Raw genomic sequence first — 19,297 nt, 5'->3', positions numbered from 1 at the left:
TAATTTTAGTGCGACTTGTACACGTTTGCCCACCGTGTTGACTTAACATCCAAGGCAACACCCTTTTTTTTTTGAAGGCCTCATAATTTTTTTAAGTAGCACAAAACAGTCCTATCCAGATAGGATTAATTCTCAGGGGTCCTGGGGTAATTTTCTCTTTTACATGGGGTCCTGTAATTTTATTCCCGTCCGGAACAACCATGTATTTGTTTTTCTCACATGTCCTCTGAGAAAATAAAAGGCTGAATTACCTACTGTTTTTTGCTGAACTCTGTGGTCATCCGGTGATTTTAGAGCCTTCCGGACGCACATCTCTGAGTTTCACCACCTCTCGTTTAATAAAATAGCTATTTGTCATAGAGATCCACGTAAACACAACAAGTGGAAATGGAGGAGCTACTGAACACAATGTCACGAGACCAACTGCTGTCCGGATGCAATAGTTTTATCACTAAGTAGACGTGTGCGACTGGATTCTCAAACAAGACTATTTGGCGGGAAAACCGCGAACCTGGCAACTCTGGCTGGAAAGGCAGCCCAGCTCAGCAAACACGGGCTGCGTCCAAAACCACATACTACTGTACTATACACACGCGCGCGCACGCGCGCTCTCTCACTAACGCTCTTACACGCAGGCGCGCGCTGTGTTAATAAAAGCGCCCCTGTAGGTGTGTACTATTTTTGACACGCTGTTTAGTAAAGGTAGCTAGGAGCCGCATTTGGACGCACCCACAGTCAGAGAGAGGCGTGTCAGAGGTTCAATATACAGACAGAGGCACACGAGCTTTTCTTCATATCCAGCATTTAATTTACACTTTTACTACTATTAAAACCACATTTAAAATAACAATTAATTAGCTTTTAATGCCCCTTTAAAATACTTCAAATCTTTTTGAAAACTGATTCAACCTACATTTAAAATGATTAGAATATTTAAAAAATGATCTGAAATACTTTTTAAAAGATTCAAATCTATTTCAAAACAGATGCAACCTACATTAAACAAGATATTATTCTTTTTAAAAATTATTTAAACTACTTTTTAAAATAACCACATTTTTTTAGAAAAACTGATTCAACCTACTTCAAAAAGATTCACATCTTTTTCAAAACTGGAACTACACACCCTATGCTGGTAGACTAGCTCCTTAGCTTTTGACTAGCATAGTAGTATGACCAGCTGATCTTGAGTTGGATTTTTTTTTTTTAGCAGGCTACTATTTGAAAAGATCCAAATCTTTTCAAAAACTGATTCGAACTACTTTTGAAAAAGTTTTGAATCTTTATGACAACTGATCCAAACCAGTTTTTTTTAAAACTAATTTTCAAAACACATTCAAACTATTTTTCATAAAGATCCGGACGAGTGGCAACCATTTGTCACCGGTTTCGTTAAGCATTTTTAAATAGGACTCTTCCTCATAGGTTTATGTATTTATGCATGGATAGGTAGATAGAGTTGATATGGTTATGTAGATGAATACTAACACTAGTATACAAATTTTTACATTTGTTTTTTTTTTTTCATTTATTGATCCTAATTATGCTACTATAACCACTAACACTGAGTAAGTTAAATTATCTTTTTTATTTGTTAGACACAAAATAATTGAAAATAATTTGGATTAAAAAATGCATACAAATCTCAGCTTTCTTGCAGTTTTTTGGGTAGGTAGAATAAATTCATACTCAGGTAAAAAAATAAAAATCAAAGCGCAAAAGAGGAATTAGAAATGAAATGTGGAACTGATTACAAAGTGATTTCCTTCTCTTTATACATATACTTTATTAAACATTGCTTTTCATTTTACTGTATCATTTCCACTCAGCACTAAATGAATCAGCTACCCTATATGATTTTTTAAAAGCCCACTCTTTTTTCTTGGGTTTCACAATCAACATGCCTACAGCTAGTCACATAAACACAGATAGTTACATCATCACATGTCAGTCATGTATTTAACAATCATCTAATTCTATGTCTGCAGAAGCATATATGAAGTTTGTTCTTACTCATAAAGTTACCTTAAAACACTCATTAAAACACAGAGGTCTTTTTACTGTGACCTTTGACACTAACTTTGTGCTTTGCTATCTCTTCCCTTTACTTGTTTTGGTAACATAACTCTTTTATATGCATTTATATAAAAAACAAAGAGCCTTTCAGTCTGGAGGGTCATTGCTCCTCATGTTAGTGTGACATAACTGACCCACAGATCAGCTGTTGTACTGTGCGCACCCCCTGACTCCCACTTCCACATGAAGTAAGTGATTATTTCCTTATTTTGTTGTGTCAATGGGATGGATTGCAACTTCTTTAATTTGCTACCATTTATTTACTCAATGTAATGAAAGGGTAAGGATTTATGAAGAGTTTCAATGAGGGTTTGCAGAATAACATAAAATGTTGTCTAAAGTAAATAAAATTGGATTGACAAAAGGCTGTGCACATTAAACTATAGGTAATATTTTTGCTTGTATTATTGCTTAAATAATTGGAGCACATGTTTATAGACTTCCTTATGTCAACAACACTTATTTTATCTTGTGTCAGGGTGGTTCTATGCAAGTTTCCTTTTTGTGACACAACAATTAGGGAGTCATCCAAACCCAGGCTGATAGAAGCATATATGATTTCTGAGATTAAACTCTTTTAGCTGACAGAAAACACAGATGGATGTTTTTTTTTTTTTACAATTGGAAAGTTAATAGGGGCAGTTGAGGGGCAGTGAAGATACAAAAGCACACAAACAATTAGTTTAGTAATGTCCTCTTTAATTTAATATCATACTTTTATTATCATGGTTATTATAATATACAATCTTGGATTGTCAGACAAACAAACCTGGCAACCCTGTCTGTAGCTGAGTAATAAACCTAGCTGAACTTCTTAACCCCTTAACAGGTAAGGATTTTTGTCAATTGTCTGCCTGACATTACACCACTAAATCTTGAGGATTTCCATTTAAGCATGACACAAAAAACTTTCATGTTTGATAAGGAACATTACTGAAAAGTAAAATTATAATTGCAATAAAAATATATATATATTTAAGTAAATCTGCTAAAGTCAAAATATAATGAATACAATCTGAAAATTGGCTCTTTCCCAAACTTCATTTTAAAATTAGTTATATATATTTTTTCCCTATATATATATATCAAACAGTTCTCAAAACTGTTCTAAAAAAAACGTTTTTTTCATTTATTTTCAAACATATTCCCTTTACTTATCTTAAATTATTAAGTGGAGAAGAGAGTGAACAGGCAGCTTTTCTCTAAGTGTCCTGTAGGAGATTTTAAAGCCCTCAAATTTTCAGAATGTAAATAAGTTATTTTACTGCATTAAAAGGGTTTAATATCACCTACACCTGTAGCCTGAATACGGGACAAGGCATTTTAAGAGGTTAAATAACTATCAAGGCCTCCCATGTTACACCATGGAAGACACTAAACAATAGAGGTCCTGGCCCACACAGGTCTTAAAAATGTTATCATGAACACACATGTTAATCTTAGAAGTGACACAAACAGAAAAAGCAGCCTGACAAGAGTCTTTAATTAAGATGATACAGAACGTAACACACCTTAACAAAGTAATCATTTGGTGTGGCAGGGTTTGGTTTGGGAATTTTTCATTCGAAATGTATAAGATATATAAAGCTGCTCAGAGAAATGAAAATAGATTTAAATGGACGAAAACATTATAAAACTTGGGCACAGCAAAGGAACACCCAAGTACACAAATCACAAGTGAACAGAAAAAGAAGAGGTCAGCCATTCCTGGAAGATGTCTGGCCTGTAGTCCAAAGATAAAGATTAAAAGACAAGAGCTTCCCTCTGCGCAGAACACTTAGTAGGTTCATATGTTTACAAATATTTGAGACAATAATGCTATTTCATCTCTTTAACCTCCTCAATAAACCACTTAAGATGTGATTGTCATATAGAAGGCTTTAACAAAAATACTGCTTTAACCAGGAATTACAGCCATTTTTACACAATCACTCCCTTTTCAGAGGCCAAAAAGTAGTTGGACAAACTAACATCGGGTAATTCTAACCATAAGACTATAATAGTTTTATTAGTAATATTTGTTTATTCATTTTTTATTTGTAGCTGCACCAAAATAGGCCTTTAAGAGAGCTATCAAATATGCAAAGTATTGCTTATTGTCAAAGAAGTCAAAACCTAAAGAATCACAATACAACTTGAATACAATACAAAATGAACCCAATATAAATACAATTGTTTAATTTAGTTATTTCTAGTACAATAGTAAGTAGCTACCTTTAGCCTCACACGCAGATTCAATATTGAACAAGGTATAGAAATAAACTCCTCATATTCTGTATATTTCTTTAAGGAAAAGTTCAAAATTTGAAAATCACTGTCAAATAAGAGTTATTTACAGGTTTCTAACAGAAGCACACACCTATGTACTGAAGAATCCTCTGGCAGGTTCTATATGTAAAAATGTCTGATTATCCTGTTTTGAAAATCGCATTAAAACAAGAATTTAAATTAATCAAATGAATTTGAACAATTACAGTCCGGCACTATTTGACAGATACTATAGGAAACTTCTATTTGACAGATATACTGTAGGAGGGAATGTGCCAGATGATGGCATCATTCACTTCTGTTTTGTATCTGATATAGAGAGCTCCTGTTAACAGCTAGCAAATGTAAGTTCTGCACTTACACTCAGCTTCAGACCTCATATTTCCCTAAGCTGTTATGAAATAGTGAAGGAACGTGCTATGCCTGGTCATTAAACTGCTTATCAATTATCAGTTAATGGTCTAATTATATTTAAACATGTAAATATGGAGAGAATTTATGACTGTAATCCTTCAATAATGGTTAATGCAATATTTGTATTTTTAAAACCCCTTTAATTAAAGCTAAAATCTTGATTGCTTAATTTCAAAGATAACAATTATAACAATTATGATCTCTTACGATGTCTTACATATTTCCAATAATGTATTAAACAAATATTTTCTATTATAAACACTGTGAAAATATAAAATAGAAATATATAGAATTATATATTACAAAAATAAAGTGAAAGTAGACATTTTCTGTATCTAATCATCCTAGAGACTCTTCATTATCATAAGATAAATACATCCAGTAAACTGTGTCTGGTTTCTTTTCTTGATGAACCTGCCCCCTGGTGGCTGGTTATGCCCCTGCAGATTCCTTTATATGTGTTTGATAAAGCCAGTCATACAGACTGCTCTGCGTTGGGTCCGGAACTTTAACCCAGATACGCTGTTTCATCCTGTGGAGGACACAAATACATGTTAATGATTTTATCAATGATATAAAACGGATTTATTAATACAGTATGAGTACAGTAAGTGTATTATCGTAAGATATTTACCTCTGCATTAATTTCCAGCACATGTAAAAGAGCACAGAGAATCCTGGCAGGAGCACACAGCTTATCAGTGTGATTTTCAGTGCAGAGGTGCATGACTCTGTAAACCCATCAGATTAGACAACATAAGATATAGAGAGATCTTAGATCACTTAGTGAAAAATATTATTAGTATGTACAGGCCATAATAGCCCTAGATTTACCTGCATTAAGGGGAGATTTAATATTTTTTTTCAAAATACCTGCACAATTAATGCATAAATGCATGGTATACATGTAAATAGTGTTACCGGGACTGATTTGGTGTAAAATGTTTCATTCTAGAGAAACAGTTCAGAAGGAATCTGTACTGTTCACAGTGGTGGTGAATGAAAGGAACCATGCATTTTTATTAAAAAAAAAAGTTGCATTACAGAAAGTTAGTTATTTCATAAATAAAATGGATGGGAATTAAACATTATATATATTATATATATATATATATATATATATATATATATATATATATATATATATATATATATATATATATTTTTTTTTTTTTTTTTAAACCTAAAAGCTGGAAAGGTGTAAACCTTAATATATATCTTTTTATTTTATCTATTTTATTTTAATACATGCTTTTAGTAAGGTAAAATAGTATGCAAAGGAAACCTGAACTGTACCATCAATAGTATTATGTTACCTATTTACAAATTTCAGAGGACACATGGAAGATCACTAATAATTCAAAATAGCAAATTAAATGTAGATACTGTGACCACTGGTTCCACTGGTTCACCACCAATATATATAAATCATTTGTATATTTCTCTACATTGTACATCAAAACACTTTTAATGCCTTTAACTGAATTAAAAATAATTTAAAAACGTGTAAAGTGTTCCCAATTAGACAAACAGGACTGCTTAGGTTGTTTCTGGTTGTATAATTTACTTTTACATTGAAATGCCAAAAGTCAAGGGATAGCAGTATGTCAATCATGAAATATTAATTTTATTGACATGTTTGTGATGTGGGTTTTTTGTGAGTGAGTTTGAATACTGGTCAATATGCTCACAGCAAGGCAACGTGATTAACTGGTGTCTGAGTGAGGCTTGATGAGCAGGCATGTTATATTCACTGATCTACAGAATCGCATGTACCATAAAAATACACTACCACCCACAGTGGACAGCACACTGCTTGGTCATAACTGTGACTGTCGGCATTTGGCTAGAATTATCTGTGCAAATGGAAAAGCAAATTGACCCCACATTCTGTCCCACATTCTGCAGGTCAGTGCAATATTTTATATATTTTGTATTAACAATACTAGTGCCCTGTCCCATGACTTTTGGCACGTCAGTGTGTGTAGAAAAATGGATAAAAGCCTACTGTACCACTAAAACGCTAGCAAACAAGTTGAACCCTGAATTCTGTCTGCATTTTTGTATATTTATATAGACCACTGAATCTGCTGTGTGTACTATATTTGGTGGAAACATTTCTCTCTACAATAAAATATTAAACATTTCACTCTTTTGATCAATAGAGGACAAATAATAAAGCACTGTATATTAGAACAAACCTATGGACACAGAGAGCACGGGTCCAGCTGGTCCTGGTCCTGCAACAGTGTGGGCCTTCATATATAACCTAAGGAGCCCTGATACATCACGGAGTGTGTACTGCTCAGAGTCCTCAGAAACCAGCAGCTCTCCTAAAACACACACACAGTCAGAGTGAGACAGACACTCATGTGTAGCACATACACATTCATTGTGTGGGTGTGTCTCCTATAAGATCATTAATGTAGCTTTTATATCATTTCATATATCACTCGCAACAGCTTGGTCACATAAACTGTAGTTATTATATAAAAAATAATATAAAGTACAAAGTACACTATTATGTAATATAATATATAATGTAAATAAATTATACATTTGATCATTATAGATATAAATAAATTATATTAAAGTAAAAAAAAAGAGACCATATAAAACTGATGAGTTTCTTTGATTTTACCAAATTGAAAACCTCTTAAATATAATACAAGAGGAAGATGGATGATCACAAGCCATCAAAACAAGTTGAACTACTTGAACTGATTTTTGCACCAGGAGTGGCGTAAAGTTATCCAAAAGCAGTGTGTAAGACTGGTGGAGGAGAGCATGCCAAGATGCATGAAAACTCTGATTATAAAACAGGGTTATTCCACCAAATATGAACTTTTTTCTTTGCATTATTGGAGGTCTGAAAGCTCTGCATCTTTTTTGTTATTTCAGCCATTTCCCATTTTCTGAAAATAAATGCTGTAAATGACAATAATTTTATTTGGAATTTAGAGAAATGTTGTCTGTAGTTTATAGAATAAAACAACAATGTTATTTTTACTCAAACATATACCTATAAATAGCAAAATCAAAAAAACTGAAGTGGTCTCTTTCTTTATTTTAATTGACACCATGTGTAACACTAGCTTTATGTTATTAGTATTATACACTGGTTTTAATTTTTTTTTTATGCATATAAACACGATTATGCTTTCCCATACATAATTTTGCTACTGCTGTTATGATGTGCTTATCTCTGGCTTGTTGTACTCACGTATGGAGTTATCTTCAGTCTGGTAGAGCAGAGTGTATTTGGTAATGAAACCATTGCGAAGCTCCAAGGGAACTGCACTCCAGCGCAGAACCACATATGAGCAGCCGTGCTCTGCAACATACAGCTGTGGACCAGCAGAGGGTGCTGGAAACAAGAAATAAAAACAAAATAAAAACTCACAATAGTTAAGTGAATTGACCTTATATAGATTGTAGTGTGTGTGTGTGTGTGTGTGTGTGTGTGTACCTGTTTGGCCAGTGTAGGTCAGGACTCTAATGCCAGGGCCAGACACCATTGCATGCACTGCTCTCACACTCACAGAATAGCTTATATTTTCCTTCAGACCCTCTTAATCCACACAAACAGGGTTAAAAGATGAAGCATTTTTACTTTTAATATAACTTTTTTCTAAATCTTATCTAATCATTTGAAATAGCATTTTACAGCTATAGATCAGTCTATAAATCCTTCATTAAACAGTTTTTTAATAATTGAAAACAGTGATACAAATTGACCAAGTGTACTAAGTGTAAGAATGAAATGTGTGATGATCATACCTGTGATAATGGTTTTGAATGTGTTCTGGTCCACTCTTTGCCAGTAAGGCTCAGTTTGGCATCGGCTGCTGTCTGCTGTTCTACACCACTCCACTATAAACCCAGTAATGTTGGGGGACTCCAGGGCTTTCCACTGAACTTTCAGAGTGAGATCATCCAGCGGGGTCACTTGAACTGTTACCAGTGAAGTCTGACCTGTATGATCCAATATTTTACAATATTTACAGTGCTGTGAAAAAAGTATTTCACAGATTTATTTTGTTTCTGCAGATCATTGTCCTGCCACAGAACCCAAGTACAGAAATTATAGTTCCATCAATTACAGCAAGTGTAACAGGTCCTAAAGCAGAAAAGTAGCCCAAAACCATCACACTACCACCTTTCAGTATGATGTTCTTTTTCTAAAATTATGTACTAGTCTTATGCAAAAGTTCCAATTTTGCCTCATCAGCCAACAGAATATTTTCCCAAATCTTGGGGATCATCAAGATGTTTGTTGGCAAATGCCTTTGTGTTCCCTTTGGTCAGCAACGGTTTTAGGCTTTAAATGTAGTTTCTTTCTTATTATTGAATCATTAACACTGAGCTTAACTAAAGTGGGTTAACCTAGAGTTTTTTAGATGTTGTTTTGGGTTCTTTTGGGACCTCATGGATGAGCTGTCCATGCCCTTTTGGAGTAATTTCAGTAGGCTGGTTTCTACTGGGAAGGTTTACCAGTGTTCCATGTTTTTTTCATTTGTGAATAATAGCATTTACTGTGGTCCGGTGCAGTCCCAAGGTCTTAAAAATAACTTTGCAACCTTTTCTAGACTGACTGTTTTCTCATCTGTCCTTGATTTTTTTCAGATCGGATCATAATGTGTTGCTTTTTGAGATATTTTATCCTGCTTCATGTTGTCAGACGGGTTCTATTTAAGTGGTTTGTCGATTTTACAGGTTTGGCTGTAATCAGGCCTGGTTGTTGTTAAATTAATTAAAATTAAAATTAAACTTAGCTTTCCAAAAAAAATGTAGGTAATCATAGTTTATTCATGGGGTGAAACAATTTCTTTTTCACATAGGGCCAGATTTGTTTTAATAGCTTTTTTCCATTAATAAATAAATTCATCATTTAAAAAATGGTTAATAATCTGAAAATGTATGTAACAGAAGAAATCTGTAAGGGGCAGACTGGCTACTTTTTCATGGCATTGTAGACAACAAATATGCATAGTTTTGAGTGAATTTGGACACTTTTGTTAAGCAACTTTAATGCTAAAGCTTGGGTGGTTAGATTGCAGACATCTTGAATTCAAATGGAATTAAAATTTTGAAAATGCTCACACCTTCTTCACTGTGTTCTCAAAATCAATTGAACTAAAAGAGTTTATCCAGCTTTTGTTGGATTAACTGTCTCTACTGGATAAAGAACTACCTCTCCAAAAAATATAGTTCCATTGCTCCACAGCTTAATATCCACGTAGATCACTCCTGGGATTAATTGGAATGGTGTAATCTGCTTTAGAGAGTCCAATTCTATTGGCATCTTCATGGGTGTTGCACAAGCTGTGTGTGCATTTGCTCACCTGGGTCAGCAATAATTATGCTGCTCACATACTACTGATTGGTCAGAAAATGAAAAAAATCCTATATTATATAAAAGTGTATAAAGTACATACCACTTTCCCATTGGCTGGGTATGGTGATGGTGGCTGGAGGGGCGGAGCCTGCAGAGTTGGACATGGTGAGTGTACAGGTGCATGGTTCTGGAGGGATAGTGAGTTGGCAGGATTTGTTGGTCAGGCTGAGGTCAGTACAGTCCCCTGAACTTACATCAGCCTGAGAGTCCACCACCCTGCACTGCACACTGAACCACACTGCTGTACACGCTGCCTGCTGCTGCAACCTCGCCTGAGACACACACACATTAAATACATTTTTAATATTGAGGTTTTATTTAGTAGTGAATCTCTTGCATAAGATCTGACAGCTGCACTGTGTGTATTGTTTGATTAGTGTTATACTGTATGATTTGCCTTAATCTTACATTAAAGCAGCATTAATGCAAGACTGGGCATTTGTTTTTTATCCTGGGCTCCCCTTACATGCCTTTCACATGTGCATTACATTTACATTAATGGCATTTAGCAGACATTCTTATCTAGAGCTACTTACAATGCTATTTCTATTACAGATATGAGCAAGGACTCCTTTTGGTGTAGCGCAGCATAGTCAATCAGGCCAGGAATTGAACCCTAGTTATCCACTGCACCACACCAATCACCAACATGCATTTCTGGACAAGCTGAGCGTCACAGAGTCGTCACAAGTTAAACGTGCTGCTAATTCTAGCTTTCATGCAATAATAGACACTCTTATTTAATTCTTTTGCATTTTAGTTCATTTGATGAGGATGTTTGCTCAGTCTCCTGAAGCGGAGGGACGTTTCTCTGTACTTTAATCAGTGCAGCCTGTTCACTATTGTAGAAAAAGGCCACACATATCACCTTCCAGAGCAATGTCACAAGCCTTAATCCTGCAACACCTGCTGACTGAACTGTTCTCCACAGCTGAGGGATGAAGGCAGGTGCTGTGGGATGACACACATGCAAGGATGGATGGATAAATGGATGAAATGATAGAAACATAGACAGGTACTTTACTGATCCCAAAGAATATAACAAATTAATGGTTGGTCAAGAAATATCTGTAGAAATGTGTTGACAACATTATAAGGGTGTGTTTAAAAAACTGTATTTATTAATTTAGTCCGTGTGCAGTGCATTACCCTCGGCCTCAGTGCGGTTTGTAGCAGTGGGGCTCCAGGCGCTCCAGTGAACGAGGGTGTGTTTGTTGCAATAGCGCATCTTCACACTGTACTGAGTGCACGGCGAAAACACACACTGCACCTCCTCTCTCAGATCCACTTTCACACTGAGCGTCTCTGACTAGTAACAAACAGAGACAGGAGCAATTAAATATACAAGTCAGTCAGTGTAATATTTATTAGATTGTTTGGTTATAAAACCGTATTATTTATTTTTTGCCCATTTAGAAAAAAACTGGATTTTATTAGATTTTTCAGTTATAACCCTTACAGACATGAATTATCTCCAGTGATGGGGAAAAATGTAAGAATGCTGTTTTTGTCTGTAATGCACAGAAAAGAAGACTCTAATATTCTACAATAAAACTTATATAGCAAATAAATCCATTTAACTAAAATATTTAATTGTTTTTTCCATTACATTGGAAACCTGTGTGTAATATTTTATATTTCATATTAATATTTTATATTTCAAATAAATTAACTTTATTATTTCATGAACCATCCCCAACCAGTAAAACATGATTAAAAAGTGCCCTAAATCACATGAAATTAGCAAAAATTAGCTGTTACTTTCCCATTATGGCTATGGTACTAACCTACTGTTTTTCTAGTGTTTTTCCAGTGTAGTGGGCGGAGCCAAGTTACTATTTCATTGGTTTATAAACTTGTTCTTGGCTGGTACATGGTCTATTCTGATGGACAACAGCTCTAATGTGTTATTTGTGTTAATTGTGTTAATAGTGTTATGTTTAAAAAAATAAACAAAATGATGTTCATTGTAATGAATGCAGGGTCTGAAAGGGTTAATTTCTGCAGTCCACAATTTTAGAAAAAATGAAAAATTGAAAACTTGAAATCGCATTAAGAATTGTTCTGACATTCAGATTGTGAGGGGCAGAAATAAAATTACTTGGAAAATGGAAAAAAAATTGCTTCTTTACTATACTAAATGACAAAAATAGGTAACACTTTACAACAAGGGTCACAAATAACAGTATTTACCACAATAATAAACATTGTTGGTTAAGTAATGTTTCAACTAATTAAAATTTTACACTAGTTAAGACCTAATTAAACATTACTACATTTTAATTATTAAAAATGTAATTAATAAAGAATTGCGAAATAAGTTATTAAATATTAAAAATATTGTAATTATTAATAATATTTTAACCAGTGTCAATCAATAATTACTTGAGATATTTTATCCTACGTTCTGTTAATAAATGTACCCTTATTGTAAAGTGTTACCAAATAAAAATTATTTTTTACATCTATATTTTAAATACTGAAATTAGCCTCAATTGGTCAGATAATTCAAATGATAAATGATACACCGACCCAAGATGGTCGCATTGAAGGAATCTCAAAATCTGAAAATGTTTAAAACTTTGGAATCACTGCTTTCTGTTAAAAAGTTTTAAAATTTCAGCGTACAAATTTGAGAATCACTATTTAAAAGTTTAAAAAATGTTTAGAAAATTAAGTTTTAAAAAAAGTATTTTTGAATCTCTGTTCCAAACATTTAAGCAGTGGATTACTGAACGTTTTGGAAAAACTCCCAACTATTTAAAGCTTGGAATATCTATGTACAATGAACCCACCTACACCATAAAATACATTGAAATATTTGTTACATTTAGTTTTTCATTAGGAGATGAAGTATATAATTTAACACCCAAACAAACACAATCTTCATATTTATTTAAGTGTGTGTCCAAAGATTCCCCAGTGTGGTGTGTGACCTGCTCTGGTGTGCTGTACTGCAGCTCATAGAGGAGAAAGCCTTCGTTGATCGTCTTATCGCTTAAAGGGAAGTTTTGTGGAGGAGACCAGCTCAACCTCAAACACTGTGGTCGGTCTTTCTCTGGTGTTACTGTGAACCCCACCGGCTCAGGCAGCTTCACTGGATGAAGGACGGGATGAAGGAAAAGAGAAACTTTTGTAATCACAAAAGGCCTTTAAAATGGTTTTAAATCACTAATATTAAGCTAGGGCTGTAACGGTACAGAAAATTCACTGTTCGGTTCACACCTTGGTATGAACCACACGGTTCGGTACGTTTTTGGCACGTTTTCGGTATGTTGGTGGAAAAAATAAAGAGGCTGGTCATTCTGTACAACCTCACCTTTATTAATTTCATAATAACAATGGAACTTTATGATAATCATGTTTTGTTTTTTGGGATGGAATGTGGTAAAGCGGCTCGAGCTCTTTTATTATTAAATGCTTGAAACCAGGGTTCTCTCCTGCTGTGTGAAAGAGCGCACACGCGAGAGAAAGAGGGCGCAGCACGCCCGATAAAGAGGGCGCGCGTATAAGAGAAAGAGAGATAGAGAGAGAGGGCGCGCACAAGAGAAAGAAGGTGCAGCGCGCGTGAGAGAAAGAGATAGATAGATAGATAGATAGATAGATAGATAGATAGATAGATAGATAGATAGATAGATAGATAGATAGATAGATAGATAGATAGATAGATAGATAGGGCGCGCTCAAAAGAAAAAGAGGGCGCGCGCGTGAGAGAGCGAAAGAGAGAGAGAGAGAGAGAGAGAGAGAGAGAGAGAGAGAGAGAGATAGGGCGCACAAAAAAAAGAGGGCGCAGGGAGCGCGACAAAGAGGGCGCGCGCGTGAGAGAGCGATAGAGCGATAGATAGATAGATAGATAGATAGATAGATAGATAGATAGATAGATAGATAGATAGATAGATAGATAGATAGATAGAGCGCGCGCGTGAGAGAGCGAAAGAGAGAGAGAGAGATAGGGCGCGCACAGAAGAAAAAGAAGGAGCAGGGCGCGCGCGAGAGAGAGAGAGATAGGGCGCGCATACAAGAGAAAGAGGCCACAGGGCGCGTGCGTGAGAGAGAGAGATAGAGATATGGCGCGCATAAGACAGAGAGGGGGGGGGGGGGGGGAGGAGCGCACGAGAGAGAGCGGGTGTACCGTGTATTCTGCGTGCGTTTGCGCGTACCGAACCGTGACCCCCATACCATAGAATCAACACAAAGTTGTTGTTTTTTAAAGAAGGCCAGAATTGGTTATGATCATCCAGCACCTAATTTATTAAAGCAGTGCTTCATTAAAGTAAATCAGCTGAGCTGCTGGTGGAACTAAACACATACAGTGCATAGAGTTCAAAGAGCGAGCAGCAACCAAACCTTTGCTCTTCTGTATATATATATATCAATACCTTTACTGAGCTACAGCACAGTCTCCTGACTGCTGTATGTGCTGTATATTAGTGTGTGTAATCTCTAGTATTATATGGTACTTTACAGACTCCGCGGTTTTGTGGATTTTACCTGCATCAATCCCACTCAGGCAGAGCATCTCAGAGCTGACTGTAGTCGGATGCTGTTTACTGTGAGCAAAGACCTGAATGCAGTAGTTCCGGTGCAGAGAGTGAATAGGAACAGAGCAGTTGGGCTGAGACGAGTTACACTGAGAAAGACTAAACCCAGGCCTACACACACACACACACACACACACACACACACACACACACACACACACACACACACACACACACACACACACACACACAGAGCACTTGATCATCACAGTACAACTTAAGCTACGTTCACATTACAATGCCTAATTCAATTTTTGGCTATCCTGACGGTCCACATTCACAAATGTAAGTGAGCTGTATCTGTGTGTAATGTGAACACATCTGTCCCGGAAACGTCTCACATGCGCACATTGATACGTGTATAAACGTCTCTTTCTTCACCATCAACAAAAAACGTCAAATTTGAGAGACAACTCGTAGCTTTATAAAGGGAAATGGATGTGTTAGCAACTCATTTGTGGAGCATCTTTTGCTCGAGTGGAGATCTAACAGCTGGTACATGCTCAGATCAAGGAGGAGAAAAAAGGCCAGGCGGTTTTCTTTTGCTGTTTTTGCACAGCTGCACCAAGAGATGTGTGGGTACGAGAGAAAAGCATGAAGCGCATGGTTAAAAGGAAAAAGAAGCATGAATTTCGATTCGACTACTCACATTAATGTTGCATGTCCATGGATCGGATACGTATAAAAGGGACTCAAATCTGATTTGAAAAAATCTGAATTGGCATGTTCACACAGCCATGAAAAAATCAGATCTGAGCCACATTGAGAAAAAATTAGAACTGAGTCACTGCAGCCTTGTAATGTGAACGTAGCCACAGTCAGTTTAACTTCAGGGATTTCCATCTGCAATTTAGAAGCATAACTGATTGTGAATCAAGTTCACCTTCTTTGGTGCAAATGAAAGTGACAACTCATGCACCAGAGAGGCAACAGCAAGACAATCCCCTAGGTTGTGGACACACACAAATACTCTAGTTTTGCCTTTTTTTAGTTTTTATCACTACTGGTAGCATCGTGAGGCAATACCTGCAGCCCTTTCAGGTTGCACTAGTAGTCTGGGGGCCTATGTACTAAAATCGATCTACTAAAATTGATCTTAGAGAGCTTCATGGAATGGGTTTCAATGCCGAGCAGCTCACATCATGCAATCTAGTGGATACTTTTGCCAATACAGTGTATTTGCTGTTTTTGCTTATATCTTTAATGCATATCTCTTCTACGGGCCATGGAATGATGCCATATCATGGGTGGGTATATATATATATCTGCTCCATCTGCCCCCTTCTGATCAGATCTCCATGATCAGCCAGGTTTGCACGCTTATACATCCTGTTATTGACTCTTATCAACCTTCCTAAGAATTATCAGCACAGAGAAAGAACCACAGGGGACTTTTCTTTTACAAACTGGGAGCTTTCCTACATCTGGATTTAGTTTATAAAGCATTACATAGAATAAGGTAAAGTCAACCAAATCTATAACATCTTTATCTGTTACATCTACAAGATGTAAGTAGACACCGTGTTTAAAAACTCCAGCAGCACTGCTGTGTCTGATCCTTTCTTATCAGCACAACAAAGTTAAAATACTTAATATTTAATATTCCTTAATACAAACAGTCACGTTTCAGCATATGGCATACTCACAGGCTGACGTTTAGGGTGTAGTTTGTATCAGGATGAGCATCAACTCCTGGTGTCCAATAGCAGGTGACATTTGCGTAAACAAAGAACACACACTCGAGATTTGTGGGTGAGAACCTTGACTCTGGCAGCAACTCTGTGAAAGAGTTTTACAGTGGTGTAAAAAAAAAAAAAAAGTGTTTTTGTAAGTATTTGTAAGGTTTTGTAAGTTTTTGTCACACTTAAATGTTTTAGATCATTAAACTAGTTTAAATATTATTCAAAGACAACACAAGCAAACACAAAATACAGGTGTCTTCCTAAAAATGAGCTAAATGGATATACAGCTCTGAAAAAAATAAGAGATCACTTAAAAAGTATGAGCTTCTTTGATTTTATTAAATTAAAGACCTTATATATATATAATCAAGGGGACAATGGATAATCACAAGCCATCAAACCAAGCTGAACTGCTTAAATTTTTGCACCAGGAGTGGCATAAAGTTATCCAAAAGCCATGTGTAAGACTGGAGAGGAGAACAATATTGATTTCTGAACTCTATGAGTTCTATATTAAAACTTTATGAATATGAACTTGTTTTCTTTGCATTATTTGAGGTCTGAAAGCTCTGCATCTTGTTTGTTATTTCAGCCATTTCTTCAAATAAATGCTCTAAATGGCAATACTGTATTTTGAATTTGGGAGAAATGTTGTCTGAAGTTTATAGAATAAAACAACAAATGATCATTTTACTCAAAATATATATATATAAATAGCAAAATCAGATGAACTGATTTAGAAACTGAAGTGGTCTCTTATTTTTTTTTCAGAGCCAAAATATATTCAAAATACATTACATTGAGATATTTAAACATAATCATGCAAACCTGATGCTGTTAATGGTCTGTTGAGAAGATAAAACACTATCATCCTGACAAAGTCCATAGCTGTCTTCATGTGTACAGATCCTGTGTTAAAGGTTAAAAAAACATCACATTTATTTATCACAACAAATCGATTGTGTAATTATTGTTATGCAACATCTGAAACATTATTTATACTGTTCCAGGCCTGTCAAGGAACTGGTAGATGTTACTGGAAGACATTGTGTAAAACACATGGCCATCAACTAATTAGGAACAACTGAAACAGATACAGATACAGTATGTAAACAGTTATCTGCTCATGGGGTCATATTCTCAAAAGGCCATATTTCCCAAACTGAGATAACATTCATAAACACACTGTTCTCATTTCATATTCTGCTTGTAATGTTTTTTTATCATTTGTATATACAGTGGCAACCAACAAATAAGATGACCCCACTAATCGAAACAACATGATCAATGAACCAATAAAATACATAAATTACATTTCCCAACTATCCATGATCTCAATGACAAAATTCAAATAAAAAAAATTTAAATGAGGAATAGTCTACCAGTCTACCAGCAGTGTCCTTTGTGCAGTGTCTGATAAGCAATGATGAAGGACTAGAGCTTCTGTCTCCTACACCTACAAGATGAAGCAGCTGGGCAGTGGTGTCCAGTAGAGAGTACAGTGAGTGGACACAGTGTTTAAAAACTCCAGCAGCACTGCTGCAGTATCTGATCCATTCATTCCAGCACAACACACCCTAACACCTCGTACACCACCACCATGCATTCACTGCAGTGCAAATAATAGGGTGAAAGAAGAATGATAATAAAGTGTGCAGAGGCTGCTTGATCGATATACAGCTTTGGAAAGAATTAAGAGACCACTTCAGTTTCTGAATCAATTTCTCTGATTTTGCTATTTATATGTTTGTGTAAAAAAAAAAACACATTGTTGTTTTATTCTATAAACTACAGACAACATTTCTCCCAAATTCTAAAACAAACATATTGTCATTTGTTGAGCATTTATTTGCAGAAAATGAGAAATGGCTGAAATAACAAAAAAGATTCAGAGCTTTCAGACCTCAAATCATGCAAAGAAAACATTATATATTCATAGAGTTTTAAGAGTTCAAAAATCAAACCCTGGTGTTTAATTCAGTGTTCATGCATATTGGCATGTTCTCCTCCAACAGTCTTACATACTGCTTTTGGATAACTTTATGCCACTCCTGCTGCAAAAAATTCAAGCAGTTCAGCTTGGTTTGATGGCTTGTGATCATCCATCTTCCTGTTTATTTTATTGCAAAGGTTTTCAATTTTGTAAAATCCAAATTTTACCAAAAATTTTAAGTGGTCTCATTTTTTCCAGATCTGTATATTGGTCAATTTATCAATTTCAGAAAAAAAAAAATACAGTATATATATGAATTATGTTGTAATTACCTGTTCAGTTTAGTGCAGTCTGGGCTGCTGTCACTGCAGGAAATCAGAGATGAGCTTGTGTGTGTCTTCAAATCAGTGTCCTAAACATGTTTATACCCGTACAAACATATCTGCAGGCACCAACCCCTTACTGTCACTAGGTGGGAGGGATCTCTCTCTCACACTCACTTCTACACACACACACACACACACACTCACACTGTTCAGGACAGTAATAATTACATGAATGGGTTCTCGAAATATTGCTCAAATGAAAACCCAGAGACAAAAAAGTACTTGAGTAAAGGCATCAATATTCAGAAGGACTATAGGCATATTGCTAGTGGTGCTATTACACAATGACAAATTATCATTACTATAGAAAAATGATTTCACACTGATATGAATTTGTTTGGATGGTTTTTTTTTAAATAAATTAGTTACTAGTACTTTGAAAGTACTTGCTGAAACTACAGTGTAAAAAACATAATGTCTGCCCACCTTTTCACACAGACACTGATGGTAGTCTATCATTCCATGCTTTCCCGTCACTCACCATAATTATATTGAAGTTTTTCAATATAATTATATTGGCTTTAACTAGCAATTTTCTAGTTGCTTCCATTGCTGCTGTTTCTACCATTATTTTTCATTTTTAATTATTTTAAAAATGA

At 35.5% G+C, this 19,297-nt stretch overlaps 1 protein-coding gene across 1 annotated transcript; it reads right to left on the bottom strand.

Moving 5' to 3' along the window:
• Window positions 1-3,532: 3,532 nt before the first annotated feature.
• Window positions 3,533-18,720, bottom strand: LOC103028477 (interleukin-6 receptor subunit beta-like). The gene is made up of 15 exons (XM_049465962.1): window positions 18,645-18,720; window positions 17,770-17,851; window positions 17,208-17,288; window positions 16,344-16,476; window positions 14,648-14,808; window positions 13,093-13,253; window positions 11,306-11,465; window positions 11,025-11,107; window positions 10,197-10,428; window positions 8,539-8,733; window positions 8,228-8,329; window positions 7,982-8,125; window positions 6,960-7,091; window positions 5,393-5,489; window positions 3,533-5,290 (listed from the first exon to the last, which is right to left on the bottom strand). The coding sequence occupies exons 3-15, from the start codon at window positions 17,275-17,277 to the stop codon at window positions 5,191-5,193; spliced, it is 1,770 nt and encodes a 589-aa protein (XP_049321919.1). The 5' UTR covers window positions 17,278-17,288; window positions 17,770-17,851; window positions 18,645-18,720; the 3' UTR covers window positions 3,533-5,190.
• Window positions 18,721-19,297: the final 577 nt, after the last annotated feature.

Source organism: Astyanax mexicanus, chromosome 16 (genome assembly GCF_023375975.1).
Source record: "Astyanax mexicanus isolate ESR-SI-001 chromosome 16, AstMex3_surface, whole genome shotgun sequence".
NCBI classification, from domain to species: Eukaryota; Metazoa; Chordata; class Actinopteri; order Characiformes; family Acestrorhamphidae; genus Astyanax; species Astyanax mexicanus.
The sequence above is the reverse complement of the archived record's forward strand: the minus strand, read 5'-3'. Positions and strand labels throughout refer to the sequence as shown.